Below are 13496 nucleotides of genomic sequence, written 5' to 3'. Positions count from 1 at the left end.
CTGCTGTGATCCCTTCCCTTCTGCTGCCATCCCTTCCTCCCATCCCTTCCTTCCTCCTGCTGCCATCCCCCAGTGTGAGCAGCACCCGGGATGCCCGGGGCTCTCTGCTGCAGCCCCCCTGAGCTGGCACCGTGCCCTCCCCAGCCCATCCCAGTCCCCTCAAGCCCTGATGGACACCCTGAAGTGTCCCTGAGCTGCTCAGACCTGGCAGTGACAGCTCATCACAGAGCCAGCATGGGGTCACAGAGCACCCCAAAGGGAGGGACCCCCAGGCCCCAAAGTGGGGCAGGGGGCACAGCTCAGCCCCCATGCCCAGCTGGCACAGGTGACTGCCCTGCTCCTCCAGGGCAGTGCCACCCCAAAGGCAGGACAGAGACCCTTCCCAGGCTGTCCCCGACCCTGGGTCCAGCTCTTCCCCCCTCCAAAGGGCAGCACTGGCCCAGGGGGTGCTGCAGACCCCACAGCAGAGCCCCCCTCTGTCCCTGCCAGCCCAGCCCAGCCCTGCTGGGGACAGGGACAGTCCCTGCTCCCAGCACAAACCCAAACGTGCCCCAGAGCCCCCACTCTGAGCATTCCTGGCTGGTCCCAAGGCAGAGGCAGCCAAGACAAGCTCCATAGCAATGGATTTTTAAAAACTGAAGTCTTTATTAAAGTTTTATCCAAATTTTGTAACAAAAGATACAAAAGGGCTGGAGATCCTTATTTCTGGGACTAGTCTGACCAATCAAAACCTGACAGTTACTAGGCTAATATAAAATCCATACAATCTGCTAAAAATGCAGGGAAAAAAAATTAGAAGTAACTGCTGCTCTGACTTTTTTTTTCTTTTTTTTTAAATTCCTTAAAACATTTATAAGTTACTCAGTTTGCATTTTACAGGATTAGTTCTTGTCCGAATGGTCACAGCGACTGTACAATGCAAGAGACACCAGCAAAGCGAGGCAGGGAGGGGGGATGTGCTGCTGAACACACCCCACACCCCCCGGGAGGGCAGGGGAGGGCTGGAGCCTCGGCCCCGGGGGCACACGGAGCCCCCAGTGGGGATGCCACAAAGTGCCAGTGCTTGTCTGCACCCCCGGGCTGTCCCTCTGTCTGTCCCTCCCTCCCATTCTCCCCAGGGATGCGCTGGCTGGACACCTCTGGGATGGCAGGGAAGGTGGGAATGGGGTTGGGAATGCTGCATGAACCTGCCTGGCTCCCCCAAATCCTCCCTCCAGCCACCAAGGGGTGCCACCCCCACAGTGGGGACACGAGGCTGGAGCTCTGTTCCCTGCTGGGAACCCAGGAGGAGGAGGAGGAGGAGGAAGAGGAGGATGCCCAGGCCAGGCTGGCACCAGGGGCCCGTGCAGAGGTGGCACTGGCTGGCAGAAGGACCCTGAGAATTTCCAGGCTAACACGGTCTGCAGGAGCATCGATCACAGTGATGGTGGTGGCTGCACAGGGCTGTGCAGTGTGAAATGAGGGCTGGAGGAGCAGTACCCCCCCACCTGCATTCCCTATCCCTTCCCAAAGCTGCTGCAGGGCTCCCACAGCACAGACACAGCCACAGGAACCCCCCTCACCTGGGGACAGCCCAAGGGATGGTTCTTTGAGTGGCCAATGGGAAAAATGTTCCAGTTTATAAAATAAAATAGGAAAGCAAGTGCAGGGTTACTGCAAGGTGCATCGGCAGAGGTACCAGGTCATGCAAGCAGCCCCTCCCTCCCTCCCCTCCCCCAAAACCCCAGGCACCCCCATCCCCAGCACTAAAGCATCTTCAAGCATGTCCAGAGATCACATCACCATGATTTCAGATCTGAGACACCCTCAGGATCCTTGTGAGTCCACGCAGATGAACCAGATTTTGCACCCGAGGTGGCTCAAAAAGCATCTTCAGAGCCCTGGGCTGAGGGCACGAGGGTGGCAAAGGCCTTCTGTGCTGGCAGGGTGACAGCTGGAGCTCTGGGTCCAGTGTGGCACAGCTGATTTGGGACACCCTGACACCCTAAGGAGGAGATTTTTTTTTTTCCTCTTTTTTTTTTGATTTTTTTTTGCCTTTTTTTTTTTTTTTTTTTTTTAAGCTGCTGCACAAACCACCGAACGGAGAAAAGCCTTTGGTCATGAGATAGTTGTGAGAAAAAAAGTGAGCCTTGTATGGAAGATTCCCCTGAATGCCTACAGTATTCTAAATCTTAAAAAAATATATTGTGGACGCTGCAGCCATTACAAAGGGGGAGGAGGAGGAGTGGGAGACAGGGATTTACAGTCTCACACAGACACAACGGGGAGGTTAAGACAAGCACAGAGTCTGTAAAACTGATTGGCTCGCTGGGATCAGTCATCCTCATCATCCTCTTCATCCTCTGCATCTTCCTCTCCTTCATCCTCTAGACTTCGTTTTCTCTTCTGCCCACACGGGTGGTCTGCAAAGAGAGGGGGGATTCACTCTCCAGCCCAGCCCAGGGACAGCAGCTGAGCTGGCAGGGGACAGACTGGCACCATTTGGGGGCAGATCAGATCCACAGGACAGACTGGCACCATTTGGGAGCAGATCAGATCCACAGGACAGACTGGCACCATTTGGAAGCAGATCAGATCCACAGGACAGACTGGCACCATTTGGGGGCAGATCCATGGGACAGACTGGCACCATTTGGGGGCAGATCCATGGGACAGACTGGCACCATTTGGGAGCAGATCCATGGGACAGACTGGCACCATTTGGGAGCAGATCCATGGGACAGACTGGCACCATTTGGGAGCAGATCCATGGGACAGACTGGCACCATTTGGGAGCAGATCCATAGGACAGACTGGCACCATTTGGGAGCAGATCAGATCCACTGGACAGACTGGCACCATTTGGGAGCAGATCCACTGGACAGACTGGCACCATTTGGGGGCAGATCCACTGGACAGACTGGCACCATTTGGGGGCAGATCCACTGGACAGACTGGCACCATTTGGGGGCAGATCCATGGGACAGACTGGCATAATTTGGGAGCAGATCCACTGGACAGACTGGCACCATTTGGGAGCAGATCCACTGGACAGACTGGCACCATTTGGGGGCAGATCCACTGGACAGACTGGCACCATTTGGGAGCAGATCCACTGCACAGACTGGCACCATCTGGGGGCAGATCCATGGGACAGACTGGCATAATTTGGGGGCAGATCCACTGGACAGACTGGCACCATTTGGGGGCAGATCCACTGGACAGACTGGCACCATTTGGGAGCAGTTCCAACCTGCCCTGCCCCTCCTGCAAAAGCCTGGGCTCACATGAGACACCAACAACTTTCTCTGCCCTCCAAGTATCCTGTACAACAGCTGAAAAGTGGATTATTTTTTGTTGAGCACCCTCAAAAACACAGCATCTGCAGAAATCAGGCATTCCTGAGCAAGCTCAGGGACTGCTGAGGTCTCAAATCCTGGGGCAGGTTTGGGCCCCTCACTCCAACAAAGACATTGAGGGGCTGGTGCGTGTCCAGAGATGGGAACAGAGCTGGGGAAGGGTCTGGAGCACCAGGAGGGGCTGAGGGAGCTGGGAAGGGGCTCAGCCTGGAGCAAAGGAGGCTCAGGGGGGACCTTGTGGCTCTGCACAGCTCCTGACAGGAGGGGACAGCCAGTCTTGTCCCAGGTAACAAGCGACAGGGTAAGAGGAAATGGCCTCAAGTTGCACCAGGTGAGGTTTAAATGGGATATTGGGGAAAATTCCTTCAAGAAGGAGGTCAGGCATTGGAAGGGGCTGCCCAGGGCAGTGGTGGGATCATCATCCCTGAAATGCTCAAAAAAATGTGGATGGGGCACCTGGGGACAGGGGTCAGTGGTGAACATGGTGGTGCTGGACTCAGTATTAGAGGGATTTCCCAACCTCAACAATTCCACGATTCATCCAAGATCACTTGAATTCACACCAGCCACAATATTCTGTCAGCTTTCCTCTGGGTGTTTGTCGGTACAGCCAGAGGAGCCTGGCCCCAGGCTCAGATCTGAGAGGGGAATGTGCCCCCAGGAGATTCCCTCAGACCCTCCTGGGACAGAAGCCCTGCTCCTGCACAGCCCTTCAGTTCCCAGAACTGCTTTTCTGAGCAGCTGACCTCTCACATTTCCCAGAATGACCCAGCATGGCTGGAATTCCATCCCTTTCCCTCCCTGGGTGACCCCTGGCTGATGACACTGCTCAGCACCAGCTCGGGCAGAAAAGCTGCAGCAACAACAGCACCGAGGCTGAGGAAGCTCCAAAACCACCAAATATTTGACTGTTGAGGGAGCTCTGCAAGAAATTGGATTGGTAGGACTCAACTCACCTTCCTCAGCTTCATCTTCTTCATCCTCCTCACCATCCTCCTCCTCATCTTCCTCCTGGAGTGAAAACAAGAGGGTTTGTAGCAAGAACAATTCCATGAGCAGTAATCCCAGTCCTGCTCCCCTCTGAAGCCTGAGGGTGGCAGGAGAAGCTCTGGATCTCCAAGAGCTCCTCACATCCCAGGGATGGAGCTGCATGGATCCATCACTCAGAGCCATGGAAGTGCCAGGCCAAGGCTGAACCGGAAACTCTCTGCAGTTTGTGACTCTCAGCAGCCCAGAGTGGATGGCAAGCCCCTCAGATCTGCCCCCAGAGAGGCTCCTGTGACACCTGGGTCACCACACAAGGGACACACGTGGGACCTGGTGACAGCCTCACCTCATCATCTACTCCATCCTCCTCCTCTTCACCTTCCAGATCATCGTCTTCATCTTCCTCATCATCAATGACTTCTTCATCCAAATCGTCTTCTTCCTCATCATCCTCCTCTTCCTCACGTTCTACCAAAAAGGGGGAGGGAGGGAAGTGCCCCAGTTCCCAAACCCAGGCACCCCTCACCCCTCAGTGCTGTGTGAGCAGCAGGCAGGGGTCACAGAGGATGAGGAGGGACAGCACCAAGCCCTGTCACCTCCCAGCAAGTCCCCTTCCCTCCCAGGAGTGGGGTGGGGGAGGAAGAAGGGGTGAGGGACCCCCACAGCCCCTCCTCCAGTGCCCACCCCATTGCTGGAACCCACCCTAAAGTGCAAAAGGGGTCGTTACCAAGCAGGAAAACCAGGAGGAGAAAAAACTCCCTCACCTTCTCCATTCTCATAATCATCCTCCAGTGCATCCCCATCTGCTTCAGGGTCTGAGTCAGGGGCTTCCTGCTCGTCAGCATCGAAGCCATCCAGGTAGGTGAGCTGGGGCAGGAGGGCGAAGACGCTCTCCCGGTAGTTGATGAGCATCGTCACCTCACAGCTGAACAGGTCCAGACTGTGGAGGTTTGGCAACTTTTTCTGCAAAAATCAATTTGTTAAGGTTATTTACAGTGCTGTCTGAAGATCAGGAAGGCAAGGAAGGGTGGTTGGGGCACTGCCCAAGTCCAGCACAGAGTGGTTCTGCCCCACATGCTCCTCAGGTGGAGAGGAGTCACTGCTCCTCTCATTGTGGGCACAAGAAATTTCTGTCCAGCTCCTCTGTCCTGGCTTCCCTTTCTGGAACAAACTCCCTGTGTATCTGCAGATCTATTTTTCTTCTGAGCAGGCCCACGAGCTCAGGAGTAGCTGAGCTGGACTCATCCTGCTCAAAAGATCAGGCAGAGCTCAGGCAGAGCTGCAGCCTGGGTGCCCTTGGCACAGCCCAGCTCAGGCCACCACAGCGGGCACCACGCCAAGGAAAGGAGGAGGAAAACAATCCCAAATTCCTTCTGGAGGGAATGGATAGACAAAACAGCCAGTGAGACACATGCCCTGTGTCAGACCTGTCCCTCTCAGCGTTCCTGGGGCAGCTCAGGTGGAGCCTCAGAGGCCTTTTCCAGCCTCACTGACCACTGTGGGAATGGGAATGGGGGCCCTGCAGTGCTGGCACAGCAGAACCTTCAGGCTGATGGGACAGATGCCCTCAGTGCTGTCCAGTTACCTCATTCCATGACACCCCAGGTGCCACCTACCTCCAGCTGCCTCCGACCCTTTCCCGGTCCCTTCTCAGCTGGGCACTGAGCATCCACAGTTTTACTCATCCAGCCCCATTTCACGCTTCTTTTAGCAACTGGCTGCTGCTTTTCCAGACTGAGGAGCCATTAACTACTGGCCCAGCCTCAAACTGGGATCAAATCTGTTCCCATGAGAACCACGAAGTGCTGTTGGAACAGTTACCAAGACGTTGGATTCCTGCTGCACAGACCCAATCCCCAAAGGAAAATTCATCGCTGGGATTCCAGCACAGCCTCCACTCACCAAGGGCTCCAGGGTATTGATGTCTTTGATCTTGTTGCCACTTAGGTTCAAGTGTGTCAGGTTGGGAGTTTTCTCTGCTAGAACTTCAAGGCCACCAGAAATCCTATTATCACTCAGCTCCAGCTGAAGGGAGGGAATATCACATGGTCACAAAGTGTCTCAGCTCGTGACACAGGGAAGGAAATTGCACTGAGAACTGCAGTGAGCACCCAAATTTCAGCTCACAGAGCAGCAGGTCAAGTTTGCCCTTAAAAACCCTTTTCTGCAGGGGCATAGCTCTGCCAGCCACCCCCATGCAAATAAATGCTCCAAAACCCACAATATTTATGGTGTCATGAAGCTTCTGACAGCAGCACAACAGAATAAAAGCAAGACAGGAAGGGCACTAAACACCTGAAGAGCTCAGGAAGGTTTTGTTTTTGTTAAAACCGACCCCTCTCACTTGCTCAGCGCACAAGGAGCAAAATTCAAGATGTTTTCTGGCAAATACAGAAAAACTAACAGCCACCAGGGGCAGCACAAGGCCAAGGGCTGCTGGAGATGGCAGCAGAGTCCTGACTCACCTTCCGGAGCTTGTTGAGTTTGGGGAGGCTGGACACGGACAGCAGGTTGATGTTGATCATGCTGAGGAACTCCAGGTTCTCAAAGTCTGAGGAGAGGCCGACCACCTTGCCATCCTCTGAGCGACAGTTGTCCAGCACCAGCTCCTTCACCTGCACAGGGACACCCAGAGCTGTCACCACAGCTGCCACCGTCCCCCTGGCCTCGAGGTGACATCACCAACACACCCAGAGCACAAGAGCACAGAGCACCCAGTTCCTCCTCACTTAAATTTAGAACCTTAAAGCCAACTAACTTTTGCTGACAGTCCCTCACCGTGGTTGGGGTTCCACCCTCTAAGCACAAGCCACCAACACACTGCTGCTGTCCCCACCAAGCCCCATCCTCCAGGGGTTTGGAACCACGAGGTCACATCCCACAGCTCCCTGCACATCAATAAAGCTTTCAGAGTCAGCTTCAGGCTCTGCTAACGAGGGGCCAAACCAGGTCAGCTGGGTTTGTCCCCTCCCACTTTGTCCCCCACACCCCTGGGGTGCCAGGAAACCTGTCCCCACAGGACTGACCTCCCTGGGACACTGACAGTGAGGTGACACAGGTGCCTGGGCAGGGCTCAGCCTCAGGCTGGTGACACAAGACCACTGATGGCACCAAACATTGTGCCCAGCATGGATTCCACATCCAGGAACCTCCAGGAATTGAGCACATGAAGGAATCAACCCCCCGTGCCACCAGGACCACCAAGCACCAGCACAGAGCTGCTGTCCACAAACACCTGGGGGGAAACACCAGACACAGCCCCAGCTCTCACAAACCACTCCCAAAACCTGCTTTCACCCCACACATTCTTGACAGCAAGATGCAAAAATGAGCCTTGGCCAGAAGGCTCGTGGCGCTCTCCAAATCCCTCCTTCGCAGCGCTCCCATTTTCCCTCTCCAGCTCCCAGAGTCATTTTAAACATTCTGCTTTCTCAAAGGGAGAGAAATTGGGGCTGGGGCGCATCTCTGCCACCTGCACAGCACAAGCTCAGAATGAATTATCACCTCAAACTCCTCAAGTGGCATCGCTACATGGGGATTTGAGGTGAGGCTCTCAGAAGTTTTAGAGCAGAGTTTATTTTGCTCCCCAACATGTCAGAAAACTGATGTGCTCCCAACCAAAGCGGGACTGTCACCGTGGTGGGCGTAAAGGTGGCAAAGGGCAGGCCTGGCTGGCTGCTGCTGGGAGGTGTGGGCACAGAGCTGAGCCTGAACTCCAGCAGGTTATCATGGAATGGTTTGGGCTGGAGGGGACATCAGAGCCCATCCAGTGCCATGGCAGGGACACCTTCCACAGTCCCAGGCTGCTCCAAGCCCTGTCCAACCTGGCCTTGGGCACTGCCAGGGATCCAGGGGCAGCCACAGCAGAGCCTAACCCAGCCAAGCGCAGCTTTAGCCCAGACCGGGCCCTTTCTGATGTCCCAGGACACCCAGCAGGTCCCGGGACACGCAGGGACACCCAGCCCTGACCCCGCTGGCTCTGCAGCTCCTGGCGTCACTCCACGGGCACCAGGCGCTCTCAGCTCCTCCTGCCCAGCCGCTCTGCTCCTGCAAATCCCCGGGCCCTGCACGGAGCCGCTTTAATCTCCACCCAAAGCCCCGCTCAGCGCTACGGGCCGCGGCTGCCACGACACCAGCGAGCGTCCCCGGGGCCAGGGAGGGACCGGGCACGGCCCGGCGGGGCGGCCCGGGAAAAGGGGAGAGACGAGGGAAAGGAGAGATACAGGGAAAAGGCAGCGAGGAGATCCAGGGGAAAGGGAGATCCGGGGAAAAGGGGAGAGCCGGGGAAAAGGGAATGGGGAGATCCACGGAAAAGAGACCGGGAAGATCCGGGGGAAAGGGAGATACGGGGAAAAGGGGAGATCCACAGAAAGGGGAACAGGCAACGGGGAGATCCAGGGGAAAGCGAGATCCGGGGGAAAGGGAGATCCGGGGGAAAGGGGAACGGGGAGAGCCAGGAAGATCCAGGGAAAAGAGAGCGGGGAGATCCGGGGAAAAGGGAGATACAGGGAACGGGAAGATCCAGGGGAAAGTGAGGGCGGAGACCGGGGGAAAAGGGAAAATCCAGGGAAAGGGAGCAGGGAGACCCGGGGAACAGGGGAGATCAGGGGAGACCCGGGGGAAGGGAAGATCCGGGAAGGGACGGCCGGAGGAGAAGACCCGGGGCTGAGGCGGCCGGGGCGGGTGAGGAGCGCTGGGCCCGGCCCCGCGGCCGCCAGCGGACGGGAACGGGCGGCTCCGGCGGCACCTAAAGGTTCATCCCTGCAGCCCCCGAGCCCTTCCCGGGCGGAGGAGCCCGCGGGAGCCGCTCCGGGCCCGGCGGGGCCCCGCTAACATGGCCGAGCCGCCATGGCCGCGCAGGGCCGCCCGGCCCGGGCCCGCTGGCTGCGGCGCGGCGGGGCCCGGCCCGGCCGCTGCCCGGCCCGCTGCCCCCCGCGCCCCTCCGCGGGCCGGGCCGGGCCCCGCCGCCGCCACCGCCGCCTCAGCGCGGCCCCGGTGCGGGCGGGCCCCGCCGCGCACGTGCGCGCCGCCATGCCGGGGCTGCGGGCCGGGCGGGAGCGCTCCCGCCACAACCGCCCCGTCCCCACCCCGCCAAACCCGCCCGGTCCCCGCCGTGCGGGACCCCCCGGGCCGCTCCGCCACCGCCAAACCTCCCCCGCCCGCCGCCACCCCTCATCCCGCCCGCAGCACGTGCCGCGCCGCGCCGCGCTCCCCCGCCGCACCTCGCTCGGCTTCCTGTTGCGCAGCTCCAGCGTCAAGCGCCTCTCCATGTCCATGCTCCCGCCGCTCCGCTCCGCCCGAGCCCGAGCCGCGCTTGCGCTCCCGGTGCCGCTCCCGGTGCCGCCGTTCCCGGTGCCGCCGCTCCCGGCCCCGCCGCGCTCGCGCTCCCGCCCCCCGCCCGCGCGCGCCGCCGCCGCCGCCGCCCGGCGCAGGAAGAGGCGCCAACGGCAACAAAGGCGCGCGCGCCGCGGCCCCTGCGACAGCGCCCCCTGCCGGCAGCGCCCCGCACATACACACACACAGACAGCCCGCTCCCCCAAGGACCCGGGTTCGAGTCCCGGCTCCGCACGGACCCGTTCCCCGCGCCTCACCGGAGCGCTGCCCACTGGCTCACCGAGTTCCCCGGGCACGTTTGTGTCCTCAGGCACTGCTGCCAGCTGCAGTGGCACATTCCGATCCTCAGGTGCTGTGTTCCAGTCTTCAGCAGCGTGTTCCAGTCTCCGGAGCTACATTCATATCCTCAGGTAATGTGTTCTGGTCTCCAGCACCATGTTCCCATCCTCAAGAGCCAGGATTCCTTCTGCAGAGCCACGTTCCCATTCCCACATTCCATGTTCCCATCTCAAGATACCATGGTTCCGTTTCCAGAGCCATGGTCCCATCTCCAGAGCCATTTTCCCATCCTCAAGCACCATGTTCCCATCCCCAGGCATGGTGTTCCAGCCTCCAGAGCCACATTCCCAACTCCAGGCACCGTGTCCCAGTCCCCAAGGGCTGTTCCCATCCCCAGGCACCACAATCCCTTCTCCAGCTCCTGCTCCCACCCCCAGGTGCCTCTGGAACTTCCTGAGGGTGACCCAGGTGGGGGTCAGGTTCTTCTCCTGAGTCCAAGGCACAGGACAAGAGGAAAGGACTCAAGCTGCCCCAGGGGAGGTTTGGAGTGGAGATCAGGAGAAATTCCTTCAGAGGAAGGGGGTCAGGCGCTGGCACAGCTGCCCAGGGCAGGGCTGGGGTCACCATCCCTGCAGTGGTCGCACCACGCATGGATGTGGCACTTGGGGACGTGGGTTAGTGGTGGCCCTGGCAGTGTGGGGTCATGGTTGGACTCGATGATCCCAGAGGGTTTTTCCAACCTCAACAACTCTCTGATTCCGTGTTCCCATCCCCAGTGCCACCTTCCCATCCCCAGGGCCATGTTCTTGTTCCCAGCGCCATATTCCCATCCCAAGTGCCACATTCCCATCGCCAGTGCCATGTTCTTGTCCCCACTGCCATATTCCCATTCCTAGGGCCACATTCCTGTCCCCAGTGCCACTTTGTTGTCCCCACTGCCATGTTCTTGTCCCCACTGCCACCTTCCCATCCCCAGGGCCATGTTTCTGTCCCCAGTGCCATTTTGCTGTCCCCAGTGTCATGCTCCTGACCCCAGTGCCCACTTGTCCCCACTGCCACTTTCTCATCCCCAGGGCCGTGTTTCTGTCCTCAGTGACACCTTCCTATCCCTAGTGCCATGTTCTTGTCCCCAGTGCCATGTTCCCATCCCCAGTGCCACTTTCCCAACCCTAGGGCCATGTTTCTGTCCCCAGTGCCACTTTGGTGTCTCCAGTGCCACTTTTCTGTCCCAAGTGCCATGTCCCCATCCCCAGTGCCACTCTCCCATTGCCAGCGCCATGTTCCCATCCCCAGTGCCACATTCCTGTCCCCAGTGCCACTTTCCCACCCCCAGGACCATATTTCTGTCCCCAGTGCCACTTTCCCAACCCCAGTACCACATTTCCATCCCCAGAGCCATGTTCTTGTCCCCAGTGCCACCTTCCCATCCCCAGTGCCATTTTCTGTCCCCAGTGCCACATCCCCATTCCTAGGGCCACGTTCATGTCTCCAGTGCCACATTCCCATTCCCAGTGCCACATCCCAATTCCTAGGGCTACATTTCCATCCCCAGTGCCACGTTCCTGTCCCCCTGCCGGCCCCTGTCCCTGTCTCTGTCCCTGTTCCAGCCCCTCCCTGCCCGCGGGCAGGGCTGATAAGGGCAGGGTGTGTGTCGGGCTCCGGGCTGCAGGAAGGACAAGATAACAGCGGGACCTCCCTCCCTGTTTGTCCCTTCCCTGTGTGACAGGGCCACCCAGAGCCCTGCTGGCCCTCCTGGAACGCTGCTGGCCTCACAGGGACACAGGGACAGGGCCAGCAGGACAGTCACTGCCCTGGCCCAGGAGGTGGCCTCGGTCCTGCTGTCCCTCCAGGAGGTGACAGGGAAAGTCCCCACTGGTGACACAGAGCCACCAATGCCAGGGACCCCTCATTCCTGCAGGATTTGCGCACTGCTGCCTGTCACTGCACCCCAAATCCCTGAGAAAGGAGCCAGGGAAATCTCTCTGATCCACGAGCAAGTAAACAGGAACACCAGGGCTCCCAGGCCAGGCCCCATTGTCCCTCATTGTCCCCTCTGGCACAGGGCCACCAGGCAGCCTTGTATGGCAGGAAATAGCTCTGTGGGCCACCAGCCTGCTGTCACTGGGAGGAGCAGAACCTTCAGCACGGGGGCTCAGCTCCAAAGGGACCAAACCCAGGCTTTGTCAGGGCTGATAAGGGCTATCTGCTCTGAAAGGGGAGGAAAATCGCCTTTGACGCGTTTTTGGCACCTCTGCGACTGCTCTGGGTGAGCACAGCTCGGGTTCTCCAGCCAGAGAGAGGCACCACAGCAGCTTCCCCCTCCTTGGGGGGCCCTAAGGAGACCCCAAAGCCACCCAGATCTGGGGCTGTGTGGAGCTGGGCAGAGGAGATGGAGATGGAGGAGGATGGCATGAGTTTTGGGGATGGATGGATGGATGGATGGATGGATGGATGGATGGATGGATGGATGGATGGATGGATGGATGGATGGATGGATGGAGGAAGGGATGAGTTTTGGGGTGGATGGAGGAGGATGGGATGAGTTTTAGGGATGGAAGGAGGAGAGGACGAGTTTTGGGGATGGATGGATGGATGGATGGATGGACCGGACGGACGGACGGACGGATGGATGGATGGATAGAGGAAGGGATGAGTTTTGGGGTGGATGGAGGATGGGATGAGTTTTGAGGATAGGATGAGTTTTGGGGGCACTGGAGAAGCAGGAGAGCAGCCCAAGGCTGGAGTCAGGACAAGCTCTGAGTGTTCTGCCTGGCTCAGTCACACTCCGTGGGAATGAAAGGATTTGGAAGGGAAATGGACTCATGGCATTTTTAGGTTGGAAAGGAGCTTTAAGACCATGGAGTCTAACCATAAAGTCAAGGCCGGGCTGGAGGGGCTTGGAGCAGTCTGGGACAGTGGGAAGGTGTCCCTGGATGGCACTTGAAGGTCTCTCCCATCCCAAACCATTCATTGATGATGTGATTCTACAACCTTGATTGATTCTACAACCATCGAGCCCGGCCACAGCGGGTGGCTCGGGGTGATCCCAGGCTCCTTTGGGGCTCCATCCTGGGGCAAAGGCAGGTCCAGCACCCGAGGCTCCCCGGTCCCCGCTCCGAGCCCCGCAGCAGCGCAGGCGGGAGATGCTCGGAGCCATCCCCGCTCGCTGATCTGCATTTGTTTGAAGGTTCTTTCATGTCCCCTTTGAGGCTCGTTTCCTGTCCTTTGTAGCGAACAATGGCCGGTCCCCCCCTCCCTCCCCGGGCCGGGGTGGCTTCATCTCCCCTCCCCTGGGCCGCGCTCCCGAGGGAGCTGAGCTTTTCTCTTTGCCTCCCAACAAAACCCCGGCTCTGCTTCCCCCGTGTTGGGGGAGATGCAACAGGAAAGCCTTATAAATATGATTGCCTGGCAAAAGATTTTGAGAATATAGAAACTATAAGTGAGATTGAAATGAAAGCAAGCTTTGAGATCCCTCAGTTACTGAACAACTGGAAAACAATGGTGTGGCTGGCTGAAGGTAATCCCCTTTTGATGGAACAACACCCTCTGCTTGCAGAC

General features: G+C 58.3%; 1 protein-coding gene across 1 annotated transcript; it reads right to left on the bottom strand.

Annotated features, from left to right (window-relative positions):
* Positions 1 to 2040: 2040 nt before the first annotated feature.
* Positions 2041 to 9713, bottom strand: LOC115914356 (acidic leucine-rich nuclear phosphoprotein 32 family member B). The gene is made up of 7 exons (XM_030966841.1): positions 9548 to 9713; positions 6791 to 6940; positions 6228 to 6350; positions 5090 to 5288; positions 4672 to 4793; positions 4295 to 4349; positions 2041 to 2402 (listed from the first exon to the last, which is right to left on the bottom strand). Exons 1-7 carry the CDS (start codon positions 9599 to 9601, stop codon positions 2314 to 2316), a joined length of 792 nt encoding a protein of 263 aa, XP_030822701.1. The 5' UTR covers positions 9602 to 9713; the 3' UTR covers positions 2041 to 2313.
* Between the last annotated feature and the right edge of the window lie 3783 nt (positions 9714 to 13496).

This window comes from Camarhynchus parvulus, chromosome 28 (genome assembly GCF_901933205.1).
Source record: "Camarhynchus parvulus chromosome 28, STF_HiC, whole genome shotgun sequence".
In the NCBI taxonomy this organism is placed as follows: domain Eukaryota; kingdom Metazoa; phylum Chordata; class Aves; order Passeriformes; family Thraupidae; genus Camarhynchus; species Camarhynchus parvulus.
The sequence above is the reverse complement of the archived record's forward strand: the minus strand, read 5'-3'. Positions and strand labels throughout refer to the sequence as shown.